The sequence below is a fragment of the Callorhinus ursinus genome, unplaced genomic scaffold (assembly GCF_003265705.2).
Source record: "Callorhinus ursinus isolate GAN/ISIS: 27379988/994484 unplaced genomic scaffold, GSC_fseal_2.0 scaffold13, whole genome shotgun sequence".
Classification (NCBI taxonomy): Eukaryota; Metazoa; Chordata; class Mammalia; order Carnivora; family Otariidae; genus Callorhinus; species Callorhinus ursinus.
In genome coordinates, this window is record NW_027397075.1 from 27,934,756 (window position 1) to 27,958,154 (window position 23,399).

The 23,399-nt window shown below is 37.0% G+C and overlaps 1 protein-coding gene across 4 annotated transcripts in view; it reads right to left on the minus strand.

Annotated features, from left to right (window-relative positions):
• The window catches only part of NME7 (NME/NM23 family member 7), a 311,708-nt gene that overhangs the window by 217,355 nt on the left and 70,954 nt on the right, over nucleotides 1–23,399 (minus strand). For all 4 annotated transcript variants that reach the window (XM_073899976.1, XM_073899978.1, XM_073899977.1 and 1 more), the window contains one exon: nucleotides 11,747–11,852. In XM_073899976.1, the coding sequence (XP_073756077.1) occupies nucleotides 11,747–11,852 (106 nt within the window). The remainder of the gene's footprint in view (nucleotides 1–11,746; nucleotides 11,853–23,399) is intronic.

A 23,399-nucleotide genomic window follows, 5' to 3' on the forward strand; every position in this document is an offset into this window, starting at 1 on the left:
TATACACAATACATACACATATATATATTTCCTATATATAGTATCATGTCATCTGCAAATAGTGAAAATCTTACTTCTTAATGATTTGGATGCCTTTTATCACTTTTTGTTGTCTGATTGCTGTGGATAGGACTTTCAGTACTATGTTGAATAAAAATGATGAGAGTGAACATCCTTGTCTTGTGCCTGACCTTAGGGAAGAAGCTCTGTTTTCCCCATCAAGGATGATGTTAGCTGTGGGTTTTTCATATATGGCCTCTATTATGTTGAGGTATGTTCCCTCTAAACCTACTTTGTTGATGGTTTTTATCATGAATGGATGCTATACTTTGTCAAATGTTTTTTCTGCATCTACTGACATGATCATATGGTTCTTATCCTTTCTCTTATTGATGTGATGTATCATGTAGATTTTCGAACACTGAACCACCCTTGCATCCCAGGAATAAATCCCACCTGATCATGGTGAATGATTTCTTTATGTATTGCTGTATTCAGTTTGCTAGTAATATTGAAGATTTTTGCATCTATATTCATCAGGAATATTGGCCTGTAGTTCTTTTTTTAGTGGTGTCTTTATCTGGTTTTGGTATTAAGATAATGCTGGCCTCAGAATGAATTTGTTATTTTTCCTTCCTTTTCTATTTTTTGGAACAGTTAAAGAAGAGGTATTAACTCTTCTTTAAATGTTTGGTAGAATTTGCCTGTGAAGCCATCAGGTTTTTGACTTTTGTTTCTTGGGATTATTTTGATTACTAAGTCAATTTCTTTGCTGGATACCAGTCTGTTCAAATTTTCTATTTCTTCCTGTTTCACTATTGGTAGTTTATCGATTCCTAGGAATTTATCCATCTCTTCTATGTTGTCCAATTTGTTGGCATATGCTTTTTTATAATCTATGAATATTGTTTGTATTTCTGTGGTGTTGGTTATGTCTCCCCTTTCATTAGTGATTTTCCTTATGGGGGTCCTCTCTTCTTCTTGGTGAGTCTGGCTAGAAGTGTAACAATTTTAATTGATTTTTTTCAAAACCAACTCTTTGTTTTATTGATCTGTTCTACTGTTTTTTAGTTTCTATCACGTGTTTCTGCTCTAATCTGTAATATTTCCTTCCTTCTGATGTTTGTATGTTTTGTTTGTTCTTTTTCTAACTTCTTTGGGTATAAGGTTAGGTTGTTTATTTGACATCTTTCTTGCTTCTTGAGATAGACTTGTATTGCTATAAACTTCCCTTTTAAAACCACTTTTGCTGAATCCCAGAGGTTTTGGATGGTTGTGTTTTCATTTTCATTTGTTTTTAGGTACTTTTTTAATTTCTTCTTTTATTTCCTGGTTGACCCATTCATTATTTAGTAGCATGTTATTTAATTTCCCTGTATTTGTGCTTTCCAGATTTTTCTTGTGGTTGACTTCCAGTTTCATAGTGTTGTGGTCAGAAAAGATGCATGGTATGATTTCAAATTTCTTGAATTTGTTGAAGCTGGTTTTATGGGCTAATATGTGATCTATTCTGGAGAATGTTCCATGTACACTTGAAAAGAATTAGTATTCTGCTGTTTTAGGATGGAATGTTCTGAATATATTGTTAAGTTCATTTGGTCCAGAGTGTCATTCAAAGCCTTGTTTCCTTGTTGATGTTCTTTTAGATGATCTATCCATTGCTGTAAGTGAGGTGCTAAAGTCCCCTACTATTATTGTATTACTGTCAATTAGTTCCTGTATATTTGTTATTAACTGCTTTATGTATCTGGGTGCTCCCATATTGGGTGCATACATATTTACAATTGTTATATCTTCTTTTGGATTACCCCCTTTATTATTATATAGTGTCCCCATTTCTCTCTTGTTATAGTCTTTGTCTGTTTTTTATGTTGCCTCTCTATGCAGGCTGCTGTCTCTTTAAGGGCAGCAACCCAGTTATCACTGCCCTCCTTGTTTGCCCAGTGCTGAGTCAGTTCACTTTTAAAGCTCCAGGTTCTAAGTTCCACAGGTTTGACAAACTCAGGGAATTCAGCAGCTGCCCTCCGTCTTTCTTCTTTCTGACTTTCCTAGCCTTTCAGCTGCAGCTTCTTCTCTATATTTACTTGTGGAGTTTTTTTTATCAGTCTTCAGATCACTCTCCAACTTATTGACTTGTATATGGATGATATCTACTTGTAAACATGGGAGAAGGTGAGCTCAGGGTCCTCCATCTTCCCAAGCTCCCAGTCTACTAAAACCCTATTTAAAGCACTCTAAAGTCTTTGCCTTAGAAAAAAGTCTGGAGAGAGTGAACAAGTTTAAATTTTATCAATAAAATTTAGAGTCCAGTACACATGCTAATATTTAGGCAGAACCAATCAAAAATATATATGCTATGGTATAGGTCAGTAAACTTTTTCTGTAAAGGGTCAGATAGCTAATATTTTAGGCTTTGCAAACTATACTATGTCCAGCTACCCAACCCTGCTTTGTAGTATAAAAAGAGCCATAGACAATATACAAATGAATGGGTATACCTGTGTTCCAATAAAAGTTTATTTACAAAACCAGGCAGCTGGCCTGATTTGGCCCAAGGCTATAGTTTGCTGACCTCTGACCTATGGCTTTCAAATCACCAGAAAAATAAAAAGAAGAATGAGTTCAATAATGAAAAATTTATCCATCCAACAAATGCCTGGAAAAAGGCGGGGGCATGGGGTCGGTGGGGGAAGCAGGGGAAAAGAATGAAAAAACTTAAAGCAAGATAAAAGAAAGGAATCCAAATCGATCAGTAACCATGATAAATGGCAATAAGTTAAATTCAACTATTATTCTAAGATAAGACTACTAGATTGCATTGATAAAATAAAAATTTTTTTAAATAGAAATAAAACAAAATTTAGCAATAGTGGCTATAACATATGTATTAGAGGCAAAGGTCAAAAAAATCTGAATAAAAGATATGCCACCTTTTAAGGTAAACAACACAAAACAATTAATGGAAATGAAGTAAGACTGCACATTATAAACAAAAAGATAATAATCACATGTAATAATGTAACTTCAGAATATACAAGGCAAAAACAGTCCAAATTAAAAGTAGGAACTGACAAATTCATAACAATAATAAGTAATTTTAACATGGAAGAATTTTTAAAAACTTTTTTTCAGAAACTGATAAACCAAGCAAACCAAAAAACAAACAAAAAAAACAAAGGAGGAAGGCTGTAGATCTGAACAACAGATTGGAATCAACAGTTATTTATAAAGAGAGAACAGTGCAACAAATATCCTTCTTTTCAAGCACACACTGGAAATATTTTCAAAAGTTAAGAAAGGATAGCAACAAATTTCAAAGAACCAATTATCAGAGACTACATTCTCTGACAATGTTCAGACACTAAGAGACTCTTAAATAAAAAAGGAACTAAAACAAAATTTACAATGAAGAGTGCAAAATATTTAGAGAAGAATGACTGTTTCTGCAATCGCAGTTTGTAGTATTGTAGAGGAAAGAGACAAAAATCATTAGTCAAAAATCAATATATAATATAGAGTGTATGGATTAACTAATATATAATAGCTAAGTGTGCTAAGGGCTCTGAAGGAAAAGCGGAGTGCCAGAAGAACATGTCACTTGGGAACCTAGCATCTTCTGGGGGTGTTAGGTCCGGTTTCCAGGAGGAAATAACATTTGGGGGTGGGGAAGGAGTGCATGCATATTCCAGACAAAAGGAAAAGCAAGAAAAAAGATCCTGAGGAGTGAAGGAATTAGGGGGAATTGGAGATCTGAAAGGCAGATCTGAAAGGCAGTGGTGGGAATGCAGAAGCAAGGGAGAGTAACCTCAAATGAGTATAAATAAGTGATAACTAAAAAAAGTAGGTTCCTGAAATACATAAGGAAACAAACAAGGACTGCTTTTAGTCAAATTAAACATCCTTAAGAATATAAAAAACAGGGCGCCTAGGTGGCTCAGTCGTTAAGCGTCTGCCTTCGGCTCAGGTCATGATCCCAGGGTCCTGGGATCAAGTCCCACATCATGCTCCCTGCTCAGCGGGAAGCCTGCTTCTCCCTCTCCCACTCCCCCTGCTTGTGTTCCTGCTCTTGCTGTCTCTCTCTGTCAAATAAATAAAAACAAAATCTTTAAAAAAAAAAAAGAATATAAAAAACAGGGGCAACTGTGTGGCTCCATCAGTTAAGAGTCGATCTCAGGGTAGGGAGATCAAGCCCCACAATGGGCTGAGGCTCAGTGTGGAATCTGCTTGAGAGTCTCTCCCTCTCCCCCTCCCCCCACTTCCCTCTCCCTCTCTAAACAAAAATAAACTAAAGCAGTACTTAAAACACACACACACACACACACACACACACACACACACACACACATAACATTATTCCCATTTAACTGGAAAAGTTTTAAGAAGGTATTCTAAGTTTACAATTTTCAAGAACATGTTCATTGTTTGTCTCATAACTGCCACCATTGACCAGAATGGTAGTAATTTCTCTAAGTCCTATCTTAAACTGTATTTTTCACACCCAGTTAAGATGTTAGGTATTAAAATCACCCTTCAAACCACTTATTATATAACTTCTACCTGTAATGGCTTTCCATAAGCAATCAATTGACCTGGGTATTCATGGAATAGTGCAAATAATCCCAACTGTGAAATCAAATAGCTATCTGGAGTTCAGGACGTTAACTCCCCCTTCTAATTCTTCAATTCCACACCTATAAAATGGGGTTAATAATCAAACTTGATGATGGGAATTTATAGGGTTTAAGTGATAATCCACGTAGAGGCAGAATGGTACAATTGTGATACAATGATGGCAAACTTGGTAGAAATCCCAACCCCACCACCTAAGAGCTGTGTGACTTTGGGCAAGTTACTTAACCTCTCATTGCTTAGGTTTCCTCAATGTAACAAGGCCTTCACATACTATCTATGCTATAGTTTTGAGAATAAAATAATTCACGTAAAGTACTTAGCACTCCATAAATATAAACTGATATTAGTATTAAAACTGAGTTTTGTTGTTCTATAGTTAAGAGAAAGCCTAAATATCTAACAAGATTTGATTCTTCCCCTCTGCCCTTAGTCAAGTCATCACAACTGAGAATCCTAGGGACTCATATTTTACTTTAAAGGTTTTTAGATGCTGAAACATATTAGCAGACAAAATTTCACTGTTCCTAAATAAAAATTTTCCAATAGCCTTAATACATACCTGCTTCTTCAGGACCATTAAACAAGCAAAAATCTTGAAACTCCTTCTAAATCACTAATTTCATTTAAAGTTCTCATAACTTACAAATTCAGTAGGTATTTTCACTGCTCATAACTGTATGCTATACTCAATGCATTCAAAGGCAAGGTCTTACATGTCGTTCAATGTACTTGGTGCCTCTGTTGTAAATTCAAACTGTTTTGTTTCCTCTTTCAGATAGAACATAAATATTCACAAAACTCCAAAACTGTGACATTCTAAGCAAAACTGGGCCCACTCCAAGAATTTTCATTGAAACAGAGTTAGATTTATGATGTTTACATCCAACCTCTTTGCACCAAAAAATTTCATGTCTCTTTCACAATGTCCCAGAAGCTGAATTACTTGAAGGAAATCTAATACAAAAAAGCTGAGAACTTAACCAATTCAATCAGCCCAAACTCAGGGGGCTGCCATCAGTGGAATGTGTCTTACAGGGTTCTGGGCCAACCTAGCATCAAAACTACCATTCAGGGTAGAAATTAAAACTCTGAAAGAGGCTCTGAGTAAGAATAACCCAATTTGAAAAGTGAAAAACTTGATAAATATGATCTTGCCATTATTCGTCCTGTTTCAATTAGCATATCAGAGCCAGTTCTGGGGTAAATTTACAAACTGGTTAATATTCTCACAAATTTGATTCCTAATTAATTAAGTACAAACAGACCACAACCCTGTCTGTATATGCCTTTTTGAAAACAAAATCTAAATTGCTTTGAAATAGCCTCCATGAAAATAGCATTAATTTTCCAGCCTAAACACAACATGAGGATACAGAATACTGGGTTGAAAGGCTGAGAGGAAACTTATAAACCATCCTGACTCATTTTACTGAGAAAGAAACTAAATTTCAGGAAGGACAATGTTATAAACAATGCAGTAAAACCGCTTAATGCATAAATCTGTTATAAGAAAGAACACTTTCCAACAAAACTTCAGGACTCTAATATTTCAAAAGGCTAAATTTGGGGAGCACTACAAGTGGCTCCTCCCACCTCCTGCCCAGTGCTGACCATGATGGACCATCAGAATGGATCAGCTGATAGCTGCTAAACCAACTAGATGTAAACAATAATCCTATTTCATGGATTTAAACTAGATCCAGAATTTAACTGAGGAAAATTTAAAGTACTTTGTTCCTTAAACAATGATAGGGATTTTCTTTTTTCCTACTGACGATGGATGTAGAAGTTGAAATTTGTTAGCATTTTAATCTATTGCTTTGTTACTAAGGAGTCATTAACTTTACTTAAAAATTAAAAGGTAATGATATTAGCAGTAGTGTGGTGGTAGTAGTAATAGAGTAGTAATCATAATAGTAATACTGTCTAACACATATAGCACTTTAAAATTGGACACTGTGTTTAGCACATTAATCCTTATATTTAATCATTTAATCGCTTAGTCATTTAAGCATTACATTCAATGCATTTAATCCTTACAGTTACCCATTAAAGAAGGTATACTATATTATTCTTATTTTACAGATAAGGAAACAAGGTACAAAGAGGTTAAGTAATTTATCCAATATCCCACAGCTAGTTAAATAGCAGAGCCAAAATTCAAGCCTACAAAGCCTGATTTCAGAGTAAAAACAATTCATTTCATTGATGGAATTAAACTACATGAAAGTAATACTGAGGACACCAAAACAAATACATTGCATAATATTTAATATAAATACTATATAAATAAATACATAGTATTTAATTTAAAAATTAAAAGAAAAAAGAACACAAGAACATTCACCTTGTTTTTCTTCCCTTTTAAAATCTGAGTCCCCAAATGACAAAATGTACTTCAATCTACAAACGTAAAAAGACTTGTAAATGCCCCAAGTGCACCTCATTATTTTTTCCCACCATCTATTCTGCAAACTAAGGTCTCTCTTTTCTAGCTCTCTTAGGAGAAGTAAACTTCCACATCCACATAGCTTAACTATAGGACTAAGAACTGAGGCTGCCTACATCCACATGACTTTATTATTTGTGCCAAGAAATTCTTACCCAAAGATAAGGCTGTAAATCAGTAAATAACTTCATTGTTTGCTTCAGGAACCTCCCAAAAGTCCATTTACCCCAACAATAGACTACTCAAACAGTCCCCTTTTCTCAATATTCCCTCAATTGGACAAACAACTCACTTATCCAATAACTGTGTACTTACAAGGCTTGGTTAAGATCCTTGTCTCACTGTTTCAGCTAATCCTAAACTATTATATCAGGAACTTACGCAGTTTCGATCACTGCACTGGAAGACCCACCTTAAATCTCTCAAGGTCACACCCAAAACTCTACAATATCTGCCCATTATCTCTCCCTGGTAAAGTTGACCAAGACTGTCAAGATGTGCTCTCCTTGTAATGAGCAACAGTTTTGTTGATTAAAGCTATTCTGGCCTTCTTTGGGGGAGTTGATAGTCCACAAAAGGAAATGAACCAATTTGATTTCAACTGCTCTCTTATCAACAACACCTTTTTTAAAAAAAAGTCTCTTCTCCCCTTATGCCTATGCTAGACCATAGGTGAAGTTAAATATACCAGGAAGTGAGATCATTATAGAAATGATAAACATAAACCAGCAATGAAAGGGCCTGCATAAATCTAACAATAAATTCAACACAAGGTTTCAAACTATATTTCCTTGCAGCCAAAATTTAAACTTGAAACTGAATTGGATTATTTGCACATTTAAAAAGTGCCTAAAAGGATCCCTAAAATTGAGATTTAGAAAAAAAAAGCCTTGAAATGCCAAAATTTAAAGTATTTTGCCATCTGATTAGATTTTACAAAAATTTTCTTTAATCAACTCATGTTTCTAATGTTATGTATCAAATATAGACACATGAAAAATAGCTAATCTTCAAAGAATAGCTGACTAAAAATTATTTAAACCTGTATAAATATAAAATTAGTCATTTTGACATCACCTTTTCATTTAATCAATGTTATTAGATTTCAGTTATATTTATCTATGCAATTATTAAAGTATTAATTAGTATTTACTATAATTCTATTTTATTCCTGTCTCTCCAAACATCACATTTTGCTGAAAAAATTAAATCAGTTAAAAACCCAATTGAGAAAAGAGAGGAAAAAAAAACAATTGAAATGTATTAAGATACCAAAGATAAGCTTTTTAATGAAGTTGAGACCCTTAAACAAGAATTTGTCTCATCACATTAAAACATGTGTGTATTCAAAAATGGACTCCAAATGGTTGAAAGACCTAAATGTGAGACAGGAGTCCATCAAAATCCTAAAGGAGAACACAGGCAGCAACCTCTTCGACCTCAGCCGCAGCAAGTTCTTCCTAGAAACATCGCCAAAGGCAAGGGAAGCAAGGGCAAATATGAACTATTGGGACTTCATCAAGATAAAAAGCTTCTGCACAGCAAAAGAAACAGTCCACAAAACCAAAAGACAACCGAGAGAATGGGAGAAAATATTTGCAAATGACATATCAGATAAAGGGCTAGTATCCAAAATCTATAAAGAACTAATGAAACTCAACACCCAAAGAACAAATAATCCAATCAAGAAATGGGCAGAAGACATGAACAGACATTTTTCCAAAGAGGACATCCAAATGGCCAACAGACACATGAAAAAGTGCTCAACATCACTCGGCACCAGGGAAATCCAAATCAAAACCTCAATGAGATACCACCTCACACCAGTCAGAATGGCTAAAATTAACAAGTCAGGGAACGACAGATGTTGACAGGGATGCGGAGAAAGGGGAACCCTCCTACACTGTTGGTGGGAATGCAAGCTGGTGCAGCCACTCTGGAAAACAGTATGGAGGTTCCTCAAACAGTTGAAAATAGAGCTACCATACGATCCAGCAATTGCACTACTGGGTATTTACCCCAAAGATACAAATATAGGGACCCGAAGTGGTACGTGCGCCCCAATGTTTATAGCAGCAATGTCCACAATAGCCAAACTGTGGGAAGAGCCAAGATGTCCATCGACAGATGAATGGATAAAGAAGAGGTGGTATATATACACAATGGAATATTATGCAGCCATCAAAAGGAATGAAATCTTGCCATTTGCAACGACGTGGATGGAACTGGAGGGTGTTATGCTGAGTGAAATAAGTCAATCAGAGAAAGACATGTATCATATGACCTCACTGATATAAGGAATACTTAATCTCGGGAAACAAACTGAGTGTTGCTGGAGTGGTGGGGGGTGGGAGGTATGGGGTGGCTGGGTCATAGACATTGGGGAGGGTATGTGCTACGGTGAGCGCTGTGAATTGTGCAAGACTGTTGAGTCGCAGATCTGTACTTCTGAAACAAATAATGCAACATATGTTAAGACAAAAGAAAATAGCAGGAGGGGAAGAATGAGGGGGAGTAAGTCAGAGGGGGAGACGAACCATGAGAGACGATGGACTCTGAAAAACAAACTGAGGGTTCTAGAGGGGAGGAGGGTGGGGGGATGGGTTAGCCTGGTGATGGGTATTCAAGGGGGCACGTTCTGCATGGAGCACTGGGTGTTATGCACAAACAATGAATCATGGAACACTACATCAAAAACTAATGATGTAATATATGGTGATTAACATAACAATAAAAAGGGGAAAAAAGTGTGTATATTATGTATGTGTATGTGTGTGTGTGTGTGTGTGTGTGTGTGTGTGTGTGTGTGTATGTATGTGGGTATATATTGTGTGTATTCATCCCGAGGTAATCCCAATTTTGTTTTCCATAGCTTATCAACACCAGCCCTTTCAAATATTATTATTACTGCCTGTGTAAGTGTTGCTAAACATGTTATTGTAAACATCTTCTACGGAGCCAAACATGTCGAGGAAAGAACATGGAGGTTACAAGAGATCAGGTCTGCATCTTGGACTCCCTACTCTAAATTGGCAGAAATAACTTATTCTCAGATAGCCTCAGCTCACTTATCTGGAAAAGAATGATATATCCACCTACTTGGCATAATTGCTGTGAATATTAAAGGAGATAATGTATAAGGTACTCAGTTTACAACTCAGCACAAGGTGTTAAGGTCTCTGTAAATGTTCGTTACCCATGATGCATGTTAGTTCCCTATAACTGTGGTCCTAAGGATCTACAGATATTAAAGCACTTCCTCAATAATTAAAGAAGTATTCATTATGCAACAAGATCTTTAAGGTTCAGATCCTTTCAACCAATAATTCTATTTCTAGGAACCTTGCCTGATGAAATGATTAGAGATACTGTCAAATATTAATGTATAAAAATATTCTTCAAAGCTATATTTTTAACATCAAAAACCTGGAAACAACCTAAGTATCCCAATATTATACTACATCTATATGACTGCATAGGGTACAACCATTGAAATACTCATGAAGAATTAAGAGCATCCAAAAATGCTCCCTAAAATTAAATTAAAACAATAGCTATGGACACACATCTCAACCGTCTTAACAATTACATGTCAGTGTACACACATACACACACATACACACATTCAGAAGAAAAGGATTTGTAGGAAATATAAAAATATTAACAATGACTATATCAAGATAATGGGAAAACAGGTAACTTTTACTGTTTTTTTTTTCCAAATTTTCTACTGTATACCTGAATTACTTTGATATTTAGAAAAAATAAAACTAAAAAACCCTCTCAATTATGTTTATTATTTAGAATATTCTAGTTTCTTTAAAGATAATCTTTTAAATTATATCCATCTCATTTCCAGAAGGATTTGGAATAGTTGACAAAACTACATACAACAGACTGAAATAAATAGAAGACAAATAAAGATAAAAAAGCTTGCAAACTCTCAGTATACAGCCATCTATACAATCTACCTATCTATGCATGTGCGTACATGTGTACATATGTATGTGTACCTATATATATATTTATATATTCAAAGAATTTTGTTTCAGATACTAAAAACTAAAGGAAGTTTCTCCAGCTTTCTCAGAAAGGGCATACCACAGATGTGGTAGACACTGTTTTAAATTGTACATTAGGAGAATTATTTCAGTGAATTAAGTGAATTGGTTATGTCATTGGGAGGAGAGGAGGCAGATTAAAAGTCAAGGAATCAAGACCTGAAACAGGATAAGCATGACCATGATCAGCAACTCAAGGAAAACTTTTTTAAGAATGTAAATACAAGGGTGCCTGGGTGGCTCAGTTGGTTAAGAAACTGCCTTCAGTTCAGGTCATGATCCTGGAGTCCCGGGATCGAGTCCCTGCTGAGCAGGGAGTCTGCTTCACCCTCTGACCCTCCCCGCCATGTACTCTCTCTATCTCATTCTCTCTCTCAAATAAATAAATAGATAAAATATTTTAAAAAAAAGAATGTAGATACAAAGATATTTATAGATGGAGACAGATTTTTCCCTCGTCACCTTTATTCATGTTTTTAAAGAAAAAATTAAAATATTAAAATTTTATTTTAATTTCTGCATATATATCAAGAAAATAAACTAACAAAATAAGCTCCTATTAACAAAATATATTTGGATATATTGTATTCAAGATAGCACTTACCTTCACTGATGGCATGGGGCTTAATAATGCAACAGGTACAATTCGTAAATTTAGCAGTGTTTGCTGGTCCACAAACTCCACTTGAAGGAAAAAATAACTCCATTTCCTAAAGACAGAGAGAAATAACTTCAGCCTATGTAATCTCTTATCTTGAACTTCTAGAATATTTATGTGAGAGGGGAAAAACTAAGCAATTACTTTAAAGTTTCATAATATAAATTCTTTGCTTCAAGAATTCCAAAAATGATTTTAACAAAGACTAACTGAACCCTGTTTTAAGTCTCATACTCAAAAGATCATATAAAAAAGTATTAATTAAAGTAATGAGAATATGTACATTCTGCCCCAGGATTAAAACTAATAACATCTTAACATATTTTGAATACTGGCAGTAATGAAAACAAAGTTCTTATTTTCCCCAAAGCATTAGTTCAGAGACACAAGCCCAATTTTAAACTTTTTATTAAAATATGTAAAATTAAAAACTAGGGAATTCTTTATAGAAACAGTTAGTATTTAAGAATCAGAACACAAAATTACTTTTAACCAGTCAAAACTAATGAACTGGCGGGCACCTGGCTGGTTCAGTCGGTACAGCATGCAACTCTTAATCTTGGGGTTGTAGGTTTGAGTCCCATGTTGGGTGTAGAGATTACTAAAAAATAAAATCTTACTGAAAAAAAAAAAAAACAACCTAATGAACTTACTATAGTTCTAGCATACAATTAAATCATAAAAACTTTATTTTATAACCAGACTCAGGCTATGTAAATTGCTTTGCACAATGTTCACTTAGATGACAACTCAGCAACTTGAACAGCCCAAACACACACTAATTAATTCTTTTAATCATTTAGACAGAAGCTTTCCTGACTCTAAGCTTTTAATACTGTTATTTCTACTATTCCCTATAAAACCCTCTGCCCAAGGTCCAAAGAATTCTACCAACTTCAAATGTCACCTCCTTTGGGAGGCCTTTTGTGATGCCACAAATCAGTACCCTATACTTTTATAAAACTGTGATTATATGGGTAACTGCCCTTCACAAATTTCAAATTTGAAGCAAGTAACTAACCTGCATAGCTTTGTAAGTCCTTTAGCACCTAAACAAACGGCTCAAATACTCATTCTTCCTTGAATTTAAAAACAGGAAGATGGGGGGGCGCGTAGCAAGATGGCGGAGGAGTAAAAGACCTGGATTTCGTCTGGTCTCAGGAATTCTGCTGGATAGGGATGAAACCATTCTGAACACCTACGAACTCAACAGGAGATCGAAGAAAAGAACAGCAACAACTCTGAATAGTAAAGCGACCACTTTCTGGAAGGTAGGATGCACAGAGAAGTGAATCAGATGGTGGGGGAGGGGGCCTCCATCAGCCGCCTCTGGCAAGTAATAGAGCAGCAGAGCACAAAATCGGAACCTATAAAAGTCTGCTCCGCTGAGGGACATCGTTCCAGTGGCTAAGCAGGGGGTGGAACCCTCTCTGGGACAGTGTGGTCTCAGGACCCTCGGGGTCACAGAAAGACCAGGGGTGCCTGATTGTGGCAGAGCTCCCAAGTATCAGAGAAGGGAAGCCGCTGCAGAGACGGAGCCGGGGCGCGGGCTCTCAGCTCAGGGTTGCCATAAACCATGATCCGTGGCACAGTTGGGCCACAGCTCCTCCAGCAGGGACCCAACAAGAGGCAGATCCAGGAAGACTCCCCTTCCTCCCCGGGGAGGAGCAGCGCGGTAGCACACTGCAGGGATCTGCTGGGTCTAGAGACTCCACACCAAGCTGGGTACCAGAGATAGAAACACTCGGTCACAGGCTAGGTGAGCACATAGTGCAGCCGGAGATGGGGGAGACGGGAGTGATTGACTGCCTTTTCTCTGGGGGCGCACTGAGGAGTGGGGCCTGGAGTTCTCAGCTCCTCCAGGCAGATTGGGAGGCCACCATTTTCATTCTCATTCTCCAAAGCTGTAGGGAAAGCTTGCAGGGAACAAAAGCTCCCGAGACCAAACATGAGCAGATTACTTAGGCCGGACCCAGCAAGGGTGGGGCAATTCCACCTCCGGCAAAGACATTTGGAAACCATGGCAACAGGCCCCTCCCCAGAAGATCAGCAAGAACAGCCAGTCAAGACCAAGTTTACCAAGCAATGAGAAGGGCAGAACTCCAGAGCTGGGAGAATACTGCACATAGAATCCATGAATTTTTTTACCATGATTCTTTAGTCTTTCAAAGTTAATTTTGTCTTTTTTTTTTTTAATTTTTCTTTTTCCCTTTTTCAACCAACATCTTATCAATCCCTTTTTTAAAAAACATTTTTATTTTTCATTTTTAGAGTCATATTCTATCCCTTCATAGTAGTTACCCTTATTTTTGGCATATATATATAAGTTGTTCTCTCTTTAAAATATTGAGATACAGTTTTTTCTAACAGATCAAAATATACCCTAAATCTCTAGTGTATGGCTTTGTTCTAGTCTCCTGCCTGATCACATTTTCTCCCTTTCTTTTTCTTTAGCTTTTTTTTTTAAATACTCTTCTTTCCTTTTTCAAACAACTTCCTAACTTATCAATTCCTTTTATAAAATTTTTTATACTTTTCATCTTTACATTCATAGTCCATCCCTTCTTTGTATCAACCATTATTTTTGTACATATATAAGTTTTTCTTTCTTTAAAATTTTGGGAGGCACTTTCATCTAACAGACAAATTACACCCAAAATCTAGTGTGTGGCACTGATCTATGCACCAGACTGATGACATTTGATCATATTATGTTTTTTTGTTTCATTCTCTTTTTGTTTTTTTTCTTTCTCATTTTCTTTTCTTTTTCTTTTTTCTTTCTTTCCCTTTCTTTTCCCCCAGTTTCAGGTCTTTTCTGATTTGTTTAGAGTATATTTGCTGGGGACGTTGTTACGCTGTTAGCATTTTGTTCTCTCATTCATCTATCCTCCTCTGGACAAAATGACAAAACGGAAAAAATCACCTCAAAAAAAAGAAAAAGAGGTAGTACTGACAGCCAGGGAGCTACTCAATACGGACATTAGTATGATGTCGGACCTAGAGTTCAGAATCATGACTTTAAAGATACTAGCTGGGCTTGAAAAAAGCATGGAAGTTATTAGAGAAACCCTTTCTGGAGAAATAAAAGAACTAACATCTAACCAAGTTGAAATCAAAAAGGCTATTAATGAGGTGCAATGAAAAATGGAGGCTCTAACTGCCAGGATAAATGAGGCAGAAGACAGAATCAGTGATAAACACCAAATGATGGAAAATAAGAAGCCGAGAAAAAGAGAGATAAACAAGTACTGGATCACGAGGGCAGAAATCGAGAGATAAGAGATACAATAAGATGAAACAACATTAGAATAATTGGGATCCCAGAAGAAGAAGAAAGAGAGAGAGGGGCAGAAGGTATATTGGAGCAAATTATAGCAGAGAACTTCCCTAATGTGGGGAAGCAAACAGGCATCAAAATCCAGGAGACACAGAGAACCCCTCTCAAAATCAATAAAAATAGGTCAACACCTATTTTTGTAGGATATCTACATATAATAGTAAAACTTACGAGTCTCGGAGACAAAGAAAAAATCCTGAAAGCAGCTCGGGAGAAGAGATATGTAACCTACAATGGTAGAAATATTAGACTGGCAACAGACCTATCCACAGAGACCTGGCAGGCCAGAAAGGACTAGCATGATATATTCAGAGCATTAAACGAGAAAAATATGCAGCCAAGAATACTATATCAAGCTAGGCTGTCATTGAAAATAGAAGGAGAGATAAAAAGCTTCCAGGACAAACAAAAACTAAAGGAACTTGCAAACACGAAACAGCCCTACAAAAAATATTGAAAGAGGTCCTCTAAGCAAAAAGAGAGCCTAAAAGCAACATAGACCAGAAAGGAACACAGACAATATACAGTAATAGTCACCTTACAGGCAATACAATGGCCCTAAATTCATATCTTTCACTAGTTACCCTGAATGTAAATGGGCTCAATGCCCCAATCAAAACACAGGTTATCAGATTGGGGAAAAAAAAAAAAAACAAGACCCATCAATAAGCTGTCTGCAAGAGACTCATTTTAGACCCAAAGACACACCCAGATTGAAAGTGAGGGAGTGGAAAACCATTTACCATGCTAATGGACACCAAAAGAAAGCTGGGGGGACAATCCTTATATCAGACAAATTAGATTTTAAACCAAAGACTATAATAAGAGATGAGGAGGACACTATATTCTACTTAAAGGATCTATCCAACAAGAAGGTCTAACAATTGTAAATATCTATGCCCCTAATTATAATTATATAAGGCAATTAATAACAAAAGCAAAGAAACACATTGACAACAATACAATAATAGTGGGGGACTTTAACAACCCCCTCACTGAAATGGACAGATCATCTAAGCAAAAGATCAACAAGGAAATAAAGACTTTAAATGAAACACTGGACCAAATGGACTTCACAGACATATTCAGAACATTCCATCCCAAAGCAACGGAATACACATTCTTCTCTACTGCCCATCGAACATTCTCCAGAAGAGATCATATCCTAGGCCACAAATCAGGTCTCAACCGGTACCAAAAGATTGGGATCATTCCCTGCATATTTTCAGACCACAATGCTTTGAAACTACAACTATATCACAAGAGGAAAGTCGGAAAGGACTCAAATACATGGATATTAAAGAGCATCCTAGTAAAGAATGAATGGGTCAACCAGGAAATTAAAGAACAATTAAAAAATTTAGGCAAACGAACGAAAATGAAAACACAATTATTCAAAATCTTTGGGATGCAGCAAAGGCAGTCCTAAGAGGAAAGTATATAGCGATACAAGGCTTTCTCAAGAAACAAGAAAGGTCTCAAATACACAACCTAACGGTACACCTAATGGAGCTGGAGAGAGAACAGCAAATAAAGCCTAAACCCAGCAGGAGAAGAGAAATCATAAAGATCAGAGCAGAAATCAATGAAATAGAAACCAGTAGAACAGATCAACGAAACGAGGAGCTAGTTCTCTGAAAGAATTAACAAGATTGATAAACCCCTGGCGTGACTTATCAAAAAGAAAAGATAAATGACCCAAATCAACAAAATCATGAATGAAAGAGGAGAGATCACAACCAACATCAAAGAAATACAAACAATTATAAGAACATATTATGAGCAACTCTATGCCAACAAATTGGAGAACCTGGAAGAAATGGATGCATTCCTAGGGATGTATCAACTACCAAAACTGAACCAGGAAGAAACAGAAAACCTGAACAGACCTATAACCACTAAGGAAATTGAAGCAGTCATCAAAAATCTCCCAACAAACAAAAGGCCAGGGCCAGATGGCTTCCCAGGGAATTCTACCAAACATTTAAAGAAGAATTAATACCTTTTCTTCTGAAACTGTTCCAAAAAATAGAAATGGAAGAAAAACTTCCAAACTCATTTTATGAGGCCACACTTACCTTTATCCCCAAACCAAAGACGCCATCAAAAAGGAGAATTACAGACCAATACCCTTGATGAACATGGATGCAAAACTCACCAAAATACTAGCCAATAGGACCCACCAGTGCATTAAAAGGATTATTCACCACAACCAAGTGGGATTTATCCCTGGGCTGCAAGGTTGGTTCAACATCTGCAAATCAATCAACGTGATACAGTACATTGATAAACGAAAGAACAAGAATCATATGATCCTCTCAATAGATGCAGAAAAAGCATTTCACAAAGTACAGCATCTTTTCTTGATCAAAACTCTTCAGAGTATAGGTATAGAGGGTATATACCTCAATATCGTAAAAGTCATCTATGAAAAACCTAATGCAAATATCATTCTCAATGGGGAAAACCTGTGAGCTTTCCCCCTAAGGTCAGGAACGCGGCAGGGATGTCCACTCTCACTACTGCTATTCAACATAGTATTAGAAGTCCTAGGCACAGCAATCAGACAACAAAAAGAAATCAAAGGCATCCAAATCGGCAAAGAAGAAGTCAAACTCTCACTGTTTGCAGATGATATGATACTTTATGTAGAAAACCCAAAAGACTCCACCCCAAAATTGCTAGAACTCATACAGGAATTCAGTAAAGTAGCAGGATATAAAATCAATGCACAGAAATCAGTGGCATTCCTATACACCAACAAGACAGAAGAGAGGGAAATTAAGAGTCGATCCCATTTACAATTACACCCAAAACTACAAGATACCTAGGAATAAATCTAACCAAAGAGGCAAAGGATCTGTACTCAGAAAACTATATAATACTCATGAAAGAAATTGAGGAAGACACAAAGAAATGGAAAAACGTTCCATGCTCATGGATTGGAAGAACAAATATTGTGAAGATGTCCATGCTACCTAGGGCAATCTACACATTCAAGGCAATCCCCATCAAAATGCCATCTACTTTTTTCAAAGAAATGGAACAAATAATCCTAAAATTTGTATGGAACCAGAAGAGACCCCGAATAGCCAGAGGAATGCTGAAAAAGAAAAGCAAAGCTGGCAGCATCACAATTCCGGACTTCCAGCTCTATTATAAAGCTGTCATCATCAAGACAGTATGGTACTGGCACAAAAACTGACACATAGAAGAATGGAACAGAACAGAGAGCGCAGAAATGGACCCTCAACTCTATGGTCAACTAATCTTTGACAAAGCAGGAAAGTATGTCCAGTGGAAAAAAGACAGCCTCTTCAACAAATACTGTTGGAAAATTGGACAGCCACATGCAGAAGAATGAAACTGGACCATTTCCTTACACCACACACAAAAATAGACTCCAGTGGTTGAAAGACCTAAATATGAGACAGGAGTCCCTCAAAATCCAAAAGGAGAACACAGGCAGCAACCTCTTCGACCTCAGCTGCAGCAACATCTTCCTAGACACATCGCCAAAGGGAAGGGAAGCAAGGGCAAATATGAACTAGTGGGACTTCATCAAGATAAAAAGCTTCTGCACAGCAAAAGAAACAGTCCACAAAACCAAAAGACAACCGACAGAATGGGAGAAGATATTTGCAAATGACATATCAGATAAAGGGCTAGTATCCAAAATCTAGAACTTATGAAACTCAACACCCAAAGAACAAATAATCCAATCAAGAAATGGGCAGAAGATGTGAACAGACATTTTTCCAAAGAAGACATCCAAATGGCCAACAGACACATGAAAAAGTGCTCAACATCGCTCGGCACCAGGGAAATCCAAATCAAAACCTCCATGAGATACCACCTCACACCAGTCAGAATGGCTAAAATTAACAAGTCAGGAAACGACAGATGTTGGTGGGAATCAGAGAAAGGGGAACCCTCCTACACTGTTGGTGGGAATGCAAGCTGGTGCAACCACTCTGGAAAACGGTATGGAGGTTCCTCAAAAAGTTGCAAATAGAACTACCATACGATCCAGCAATTGCACTACTGGGTATTTATCCCAAAGATACAAATGTGGGGATCCAAAGGAGTACGTGCACCTTGATGTTTATAGCAGCAATGTCCACAATAGCCAAACTGTGGAAAGAGTCAAGATGTCCATCAACAGATGAATGGATAAAGAAGATGCAGTACGTACGTACACACACACACACACACACACACACACACACACACACACCCTGGAATATTATGCAGCCATCAATAAAACCCAAAGTCTTGCCATTTGCAATGACATGTATGGAACTAGAGGGTATTATGCTAAGCAAAATAAGTCAATCAGTGAAAGACAAGTATCATATGATCTCACTGTTATGAGGAATTGGAGAAACAAGACAGAAGATCATAGGGGAAGGGAGGGAAAAATGAAACAAGATGAAACCAGAGAGGGAGACAAACCATAAGAGATTCTTAATCTCAGGAAACAAACTGAGGGTTGCTGGAGTGGTAGGGGGGTGGGAGGGATGGGGGGGCTGGGTGATGGACATTGGGGAGGGTATGTGCTATGATGAGTGCTGTGAATTGTGTAAGACTGATGAATCACAGACCTTACCTCTGAAACAAATAATACATTACATGTTAAAAAAAAATTTAGTAGGAAGGGAAAAATGGGGGGGGGGGTTGGAGGTGGAGACAAACCATGAGAGACTATGGCCTCTGAGAAACAACTGACGGTTTTAGAAGGGAGGGTGGTGGGGGGATGGATAAGCCCAGTGATGGGTATTAAGGAGGGCACGTATTGCATGAAGCACTGGGTGTTATATGCAAACAATGAATCATGGAACACTACATCAACCACTAATGATGTAATGTATGGTGATTAACATAATAAAATAAAATAAAAACACTAATGATGTAATATATGGTGACTAACATAATAAAATACAATTAATAGAAAAAATTTAAATCATGTACATGGTGTTTAGTTCATAAATTATATAAATGATCAAGGGAATGAGCTGGAAGAAATATACCATAAACAAACTGTAAACATCACAGGCAGGATTACTAACGCCAAACGTTCTTTTCTCAATTTCCAAATTCTCCAGAAGTGTTTCCATTACTTCTGTATTCTAAAAGACTGTAATGGGAGCACCTGGGTCGCTCAGTCAGGTAAGTGTCTGCCTTCAACTTAGGTCATGATCCTGGAGTTCCTGGGATTGAGCCCCACACAGGCTCCCTGCTCAGTGGGGAGTCTGCTTCTTCCCCTCCTTGCTCCCCTCTGTGCTCTCTCTCACTATCTCTCTCTAAAAAATAAATCAAATCTTTAAAATAAAATAAAATAAAATACTGTAATGTTTAAAACAAGGTAGGCCGCCACTTTCAGCATACACAGTGGAGGCTGGTGGTTAAGCACGGGGCTGTGGAGCCAGAGGTGCCTGGGCTTAAGTCCTCATGAGGCCAAGGTGCTTAAATTCACGGAGTCTCAGTTCCTGGTAAATTGGGATGATATAAGCAAATGCATAGGAGATTGTGAGAATTAAATGAGATACTAAAGTGTCTGGAACAGTGCCAGTCACATAGTGAGCACCCAATAAACATAAGGTTTGTTACTGAGTGTTGCTGGAGTGGTGGGGGGTGGGAGGTATGGGGTGGCTGGGTGATAGACATTGGGGAGGGTATGTGCTATGGTGAGCGCTGTGAATTGTGCAAGACTGTTGAGTCGCAGATCTGTACTTCTGAAACAAATAATGCAACATATGTTAAGAAAAAAGAAAAAGAAGATAGCAGGAGGGGAAGAATGAAGGGGAGTAAGTCGGAGGGGGAGACAAACCATGAGAGACAATGGACTCTGAAAAACAAACTGAGGGTTCTAGAGGGGAGGAAGGGCGGAGATGGGTTAGCCTGGTGATGGGTATTAAAGAGGGCACATTCTGCGTGGAGCACTGGGTGTTATGCACAAACAATGAATTATGGAACCCTACATCAAAAACTAATGATGTAATGTATGGTGATTAACATAACAATAAAAAATTTAAAAAAAAAACATAAGGCTTGTTGTTGTTTTGAATTTCAAAACTTCTGTGAACACCAGTGACCTACATCCTGGAGGTATGACAATAAATTGGAAATCCTCAAAGAATTCATAGTCTACTAGGAGGGTAAACATAAACACAAATGCTTTTAAAATATGGTAAGTAACAGAGGTATGCAGTAGGCATGAAGCAAGCATCAAGGAAGCATACCTCACACAGAACGAAGAAATTGATAATAGTTGAACAGAGTTGTTGTTACTGGTTTTTAAGTTTTGTTGAGGTCCAGGTAACATACTTTAAACTGAATATATTTAAAGGATACAATTTGATAAGTTTTGACATTTGTTTATTCCCATGAAAATATCACCACAATCAAGATAATAAACATATCAGTCACCCCTCCTTCCTTTGGATAATCCCTTTCTTCTTCCTCTCCCTGCCTCCCCCCATTAACCATTACCATTACCTCCCTTACCATTAATAAGTTGGCCCTATAACCAATGATCTGTTTTCCACCGTTATGAATTAGTTTAATTTTTAACAATTTTACTCAAATATAGTTATATAGTATGTACTCTTTTGTCTAGCTTTCACTTAGCAAGATTATTTTGAGATTCATCCACTGTAGTGTATATCAATATTTCATTCCTTTTTATTGCCAAATATTATTCCATGTGGTAATATCATGATTTGTTTAGCCACTCATCTCTTGGGACATTTGGGTTATCTCTAGTTTTTGGATATCACAAATAAGGCTGTTATGAACAAAACCCTCATGTACAAGTCTTCATATTAATATTTGCTTTCATTTCTCCTGGGAAAATACTTAGGACAGGAATAGTTGGATCATAGGGTAGATATATGTTTAACATTTTAGTTAACTGCCAAACTGTTCTCCAAAGTGATTGTACCCTTTTAAATTCTCATCAGCAGCGTATGACAGTTCTAGTTTCTCCTCACACTTGCCACTTGAAATGGTCAGTCGTTTAAACCTTAGCCATTCTAAAAGGTGTGTAGTGGTATCTCATTGAGGTTTTAATTAGTACTTCCATAATGTGTGCTTATATACCATTCATGTATCATCTTTGATTAGTGCCTGTTCAAATTTTTGCCCATTTCTAATGGCGATGTTTCTTTTCTTAATAGGTGTGAAATCAGCATAAAGAAAGACAAATAGATCAATAAAGCAGAAAGAATCCAGAAATATTCACAGATATATAGTCAACGAATATGACAAATGTGCAAAGGCAATTAAGTGGAGAAAAAAATGTGATTTTAACTAATGGTGCTGGAACAATCAGATGTCTATATGCAAAACAATAAATTTGGGTCATATGCTATACCATATATAAAAATTAACTCAAAATGGATCATGGGGTACCTGGGTGGCTCAGTTGGTTAAGTGACTGCCTTCGGCTCAGGTCATGATCCTGGAGTCCCAGGATCGAGTCCACATCGGGCTCCCTGCTCAGCGAGGAGCCTGCTTCTCCCTCTGGCCCTCTCCCCTCTCATGTACTCTCTCTCTCTCATTCTTGCTCTCTCAAATAAATAAATCTTTAAAAAAAATGGATCATGGAGCTAAATATAAAAACAAAAACTAAAATTTCTGGAAGAAAACAAACGGGAAAATTTTGTGACCTTGGATGAGGTGACAATTTTTTTTAATTATGTTCAGTTAGCCACTGTATAGTACATCATTAATTTTTGATGTAGTGTTCAATGATTCATTAGTTACATATAGTTTCTTAGATGAGACACCGCAATGAAAGAATGAATTGAGAAACTGGACTTCAAAACTAAAAACTTCTACTCACCCAAGGACACTGTTAGAATAAAAATGCAAATAACACACTGTGAGAAAATATTTGCAAATCATATTTCTCTCTTCAAACAATAAACACCTTCTCCCCCATCCTCACTTTTAGCTGTTTTTGACCTTGCTTCCTACTGTCTTCTTATTAAGAAAAGTGAGGCAATCAGAATAAGCATCTGTACCCACATACTCTGCCTTTCCATTTGTTGCACCAGATGACTACCCCTGCACCAGTGTGCAGTCAACCTGGGCTCTAATTTCCACTCCTGCTCACCCTAATCAATTACATTGTGCCAGGAAGTCTTCCTCTTTTCCTATATCCTCAATTTGTCACATCTGTAATTCTTCTCATCTTAAAAAAAAAAAAAAAGACCCTGCTTTTCCTCACATCTACTACCTCATTTCTTTCTTCAACTT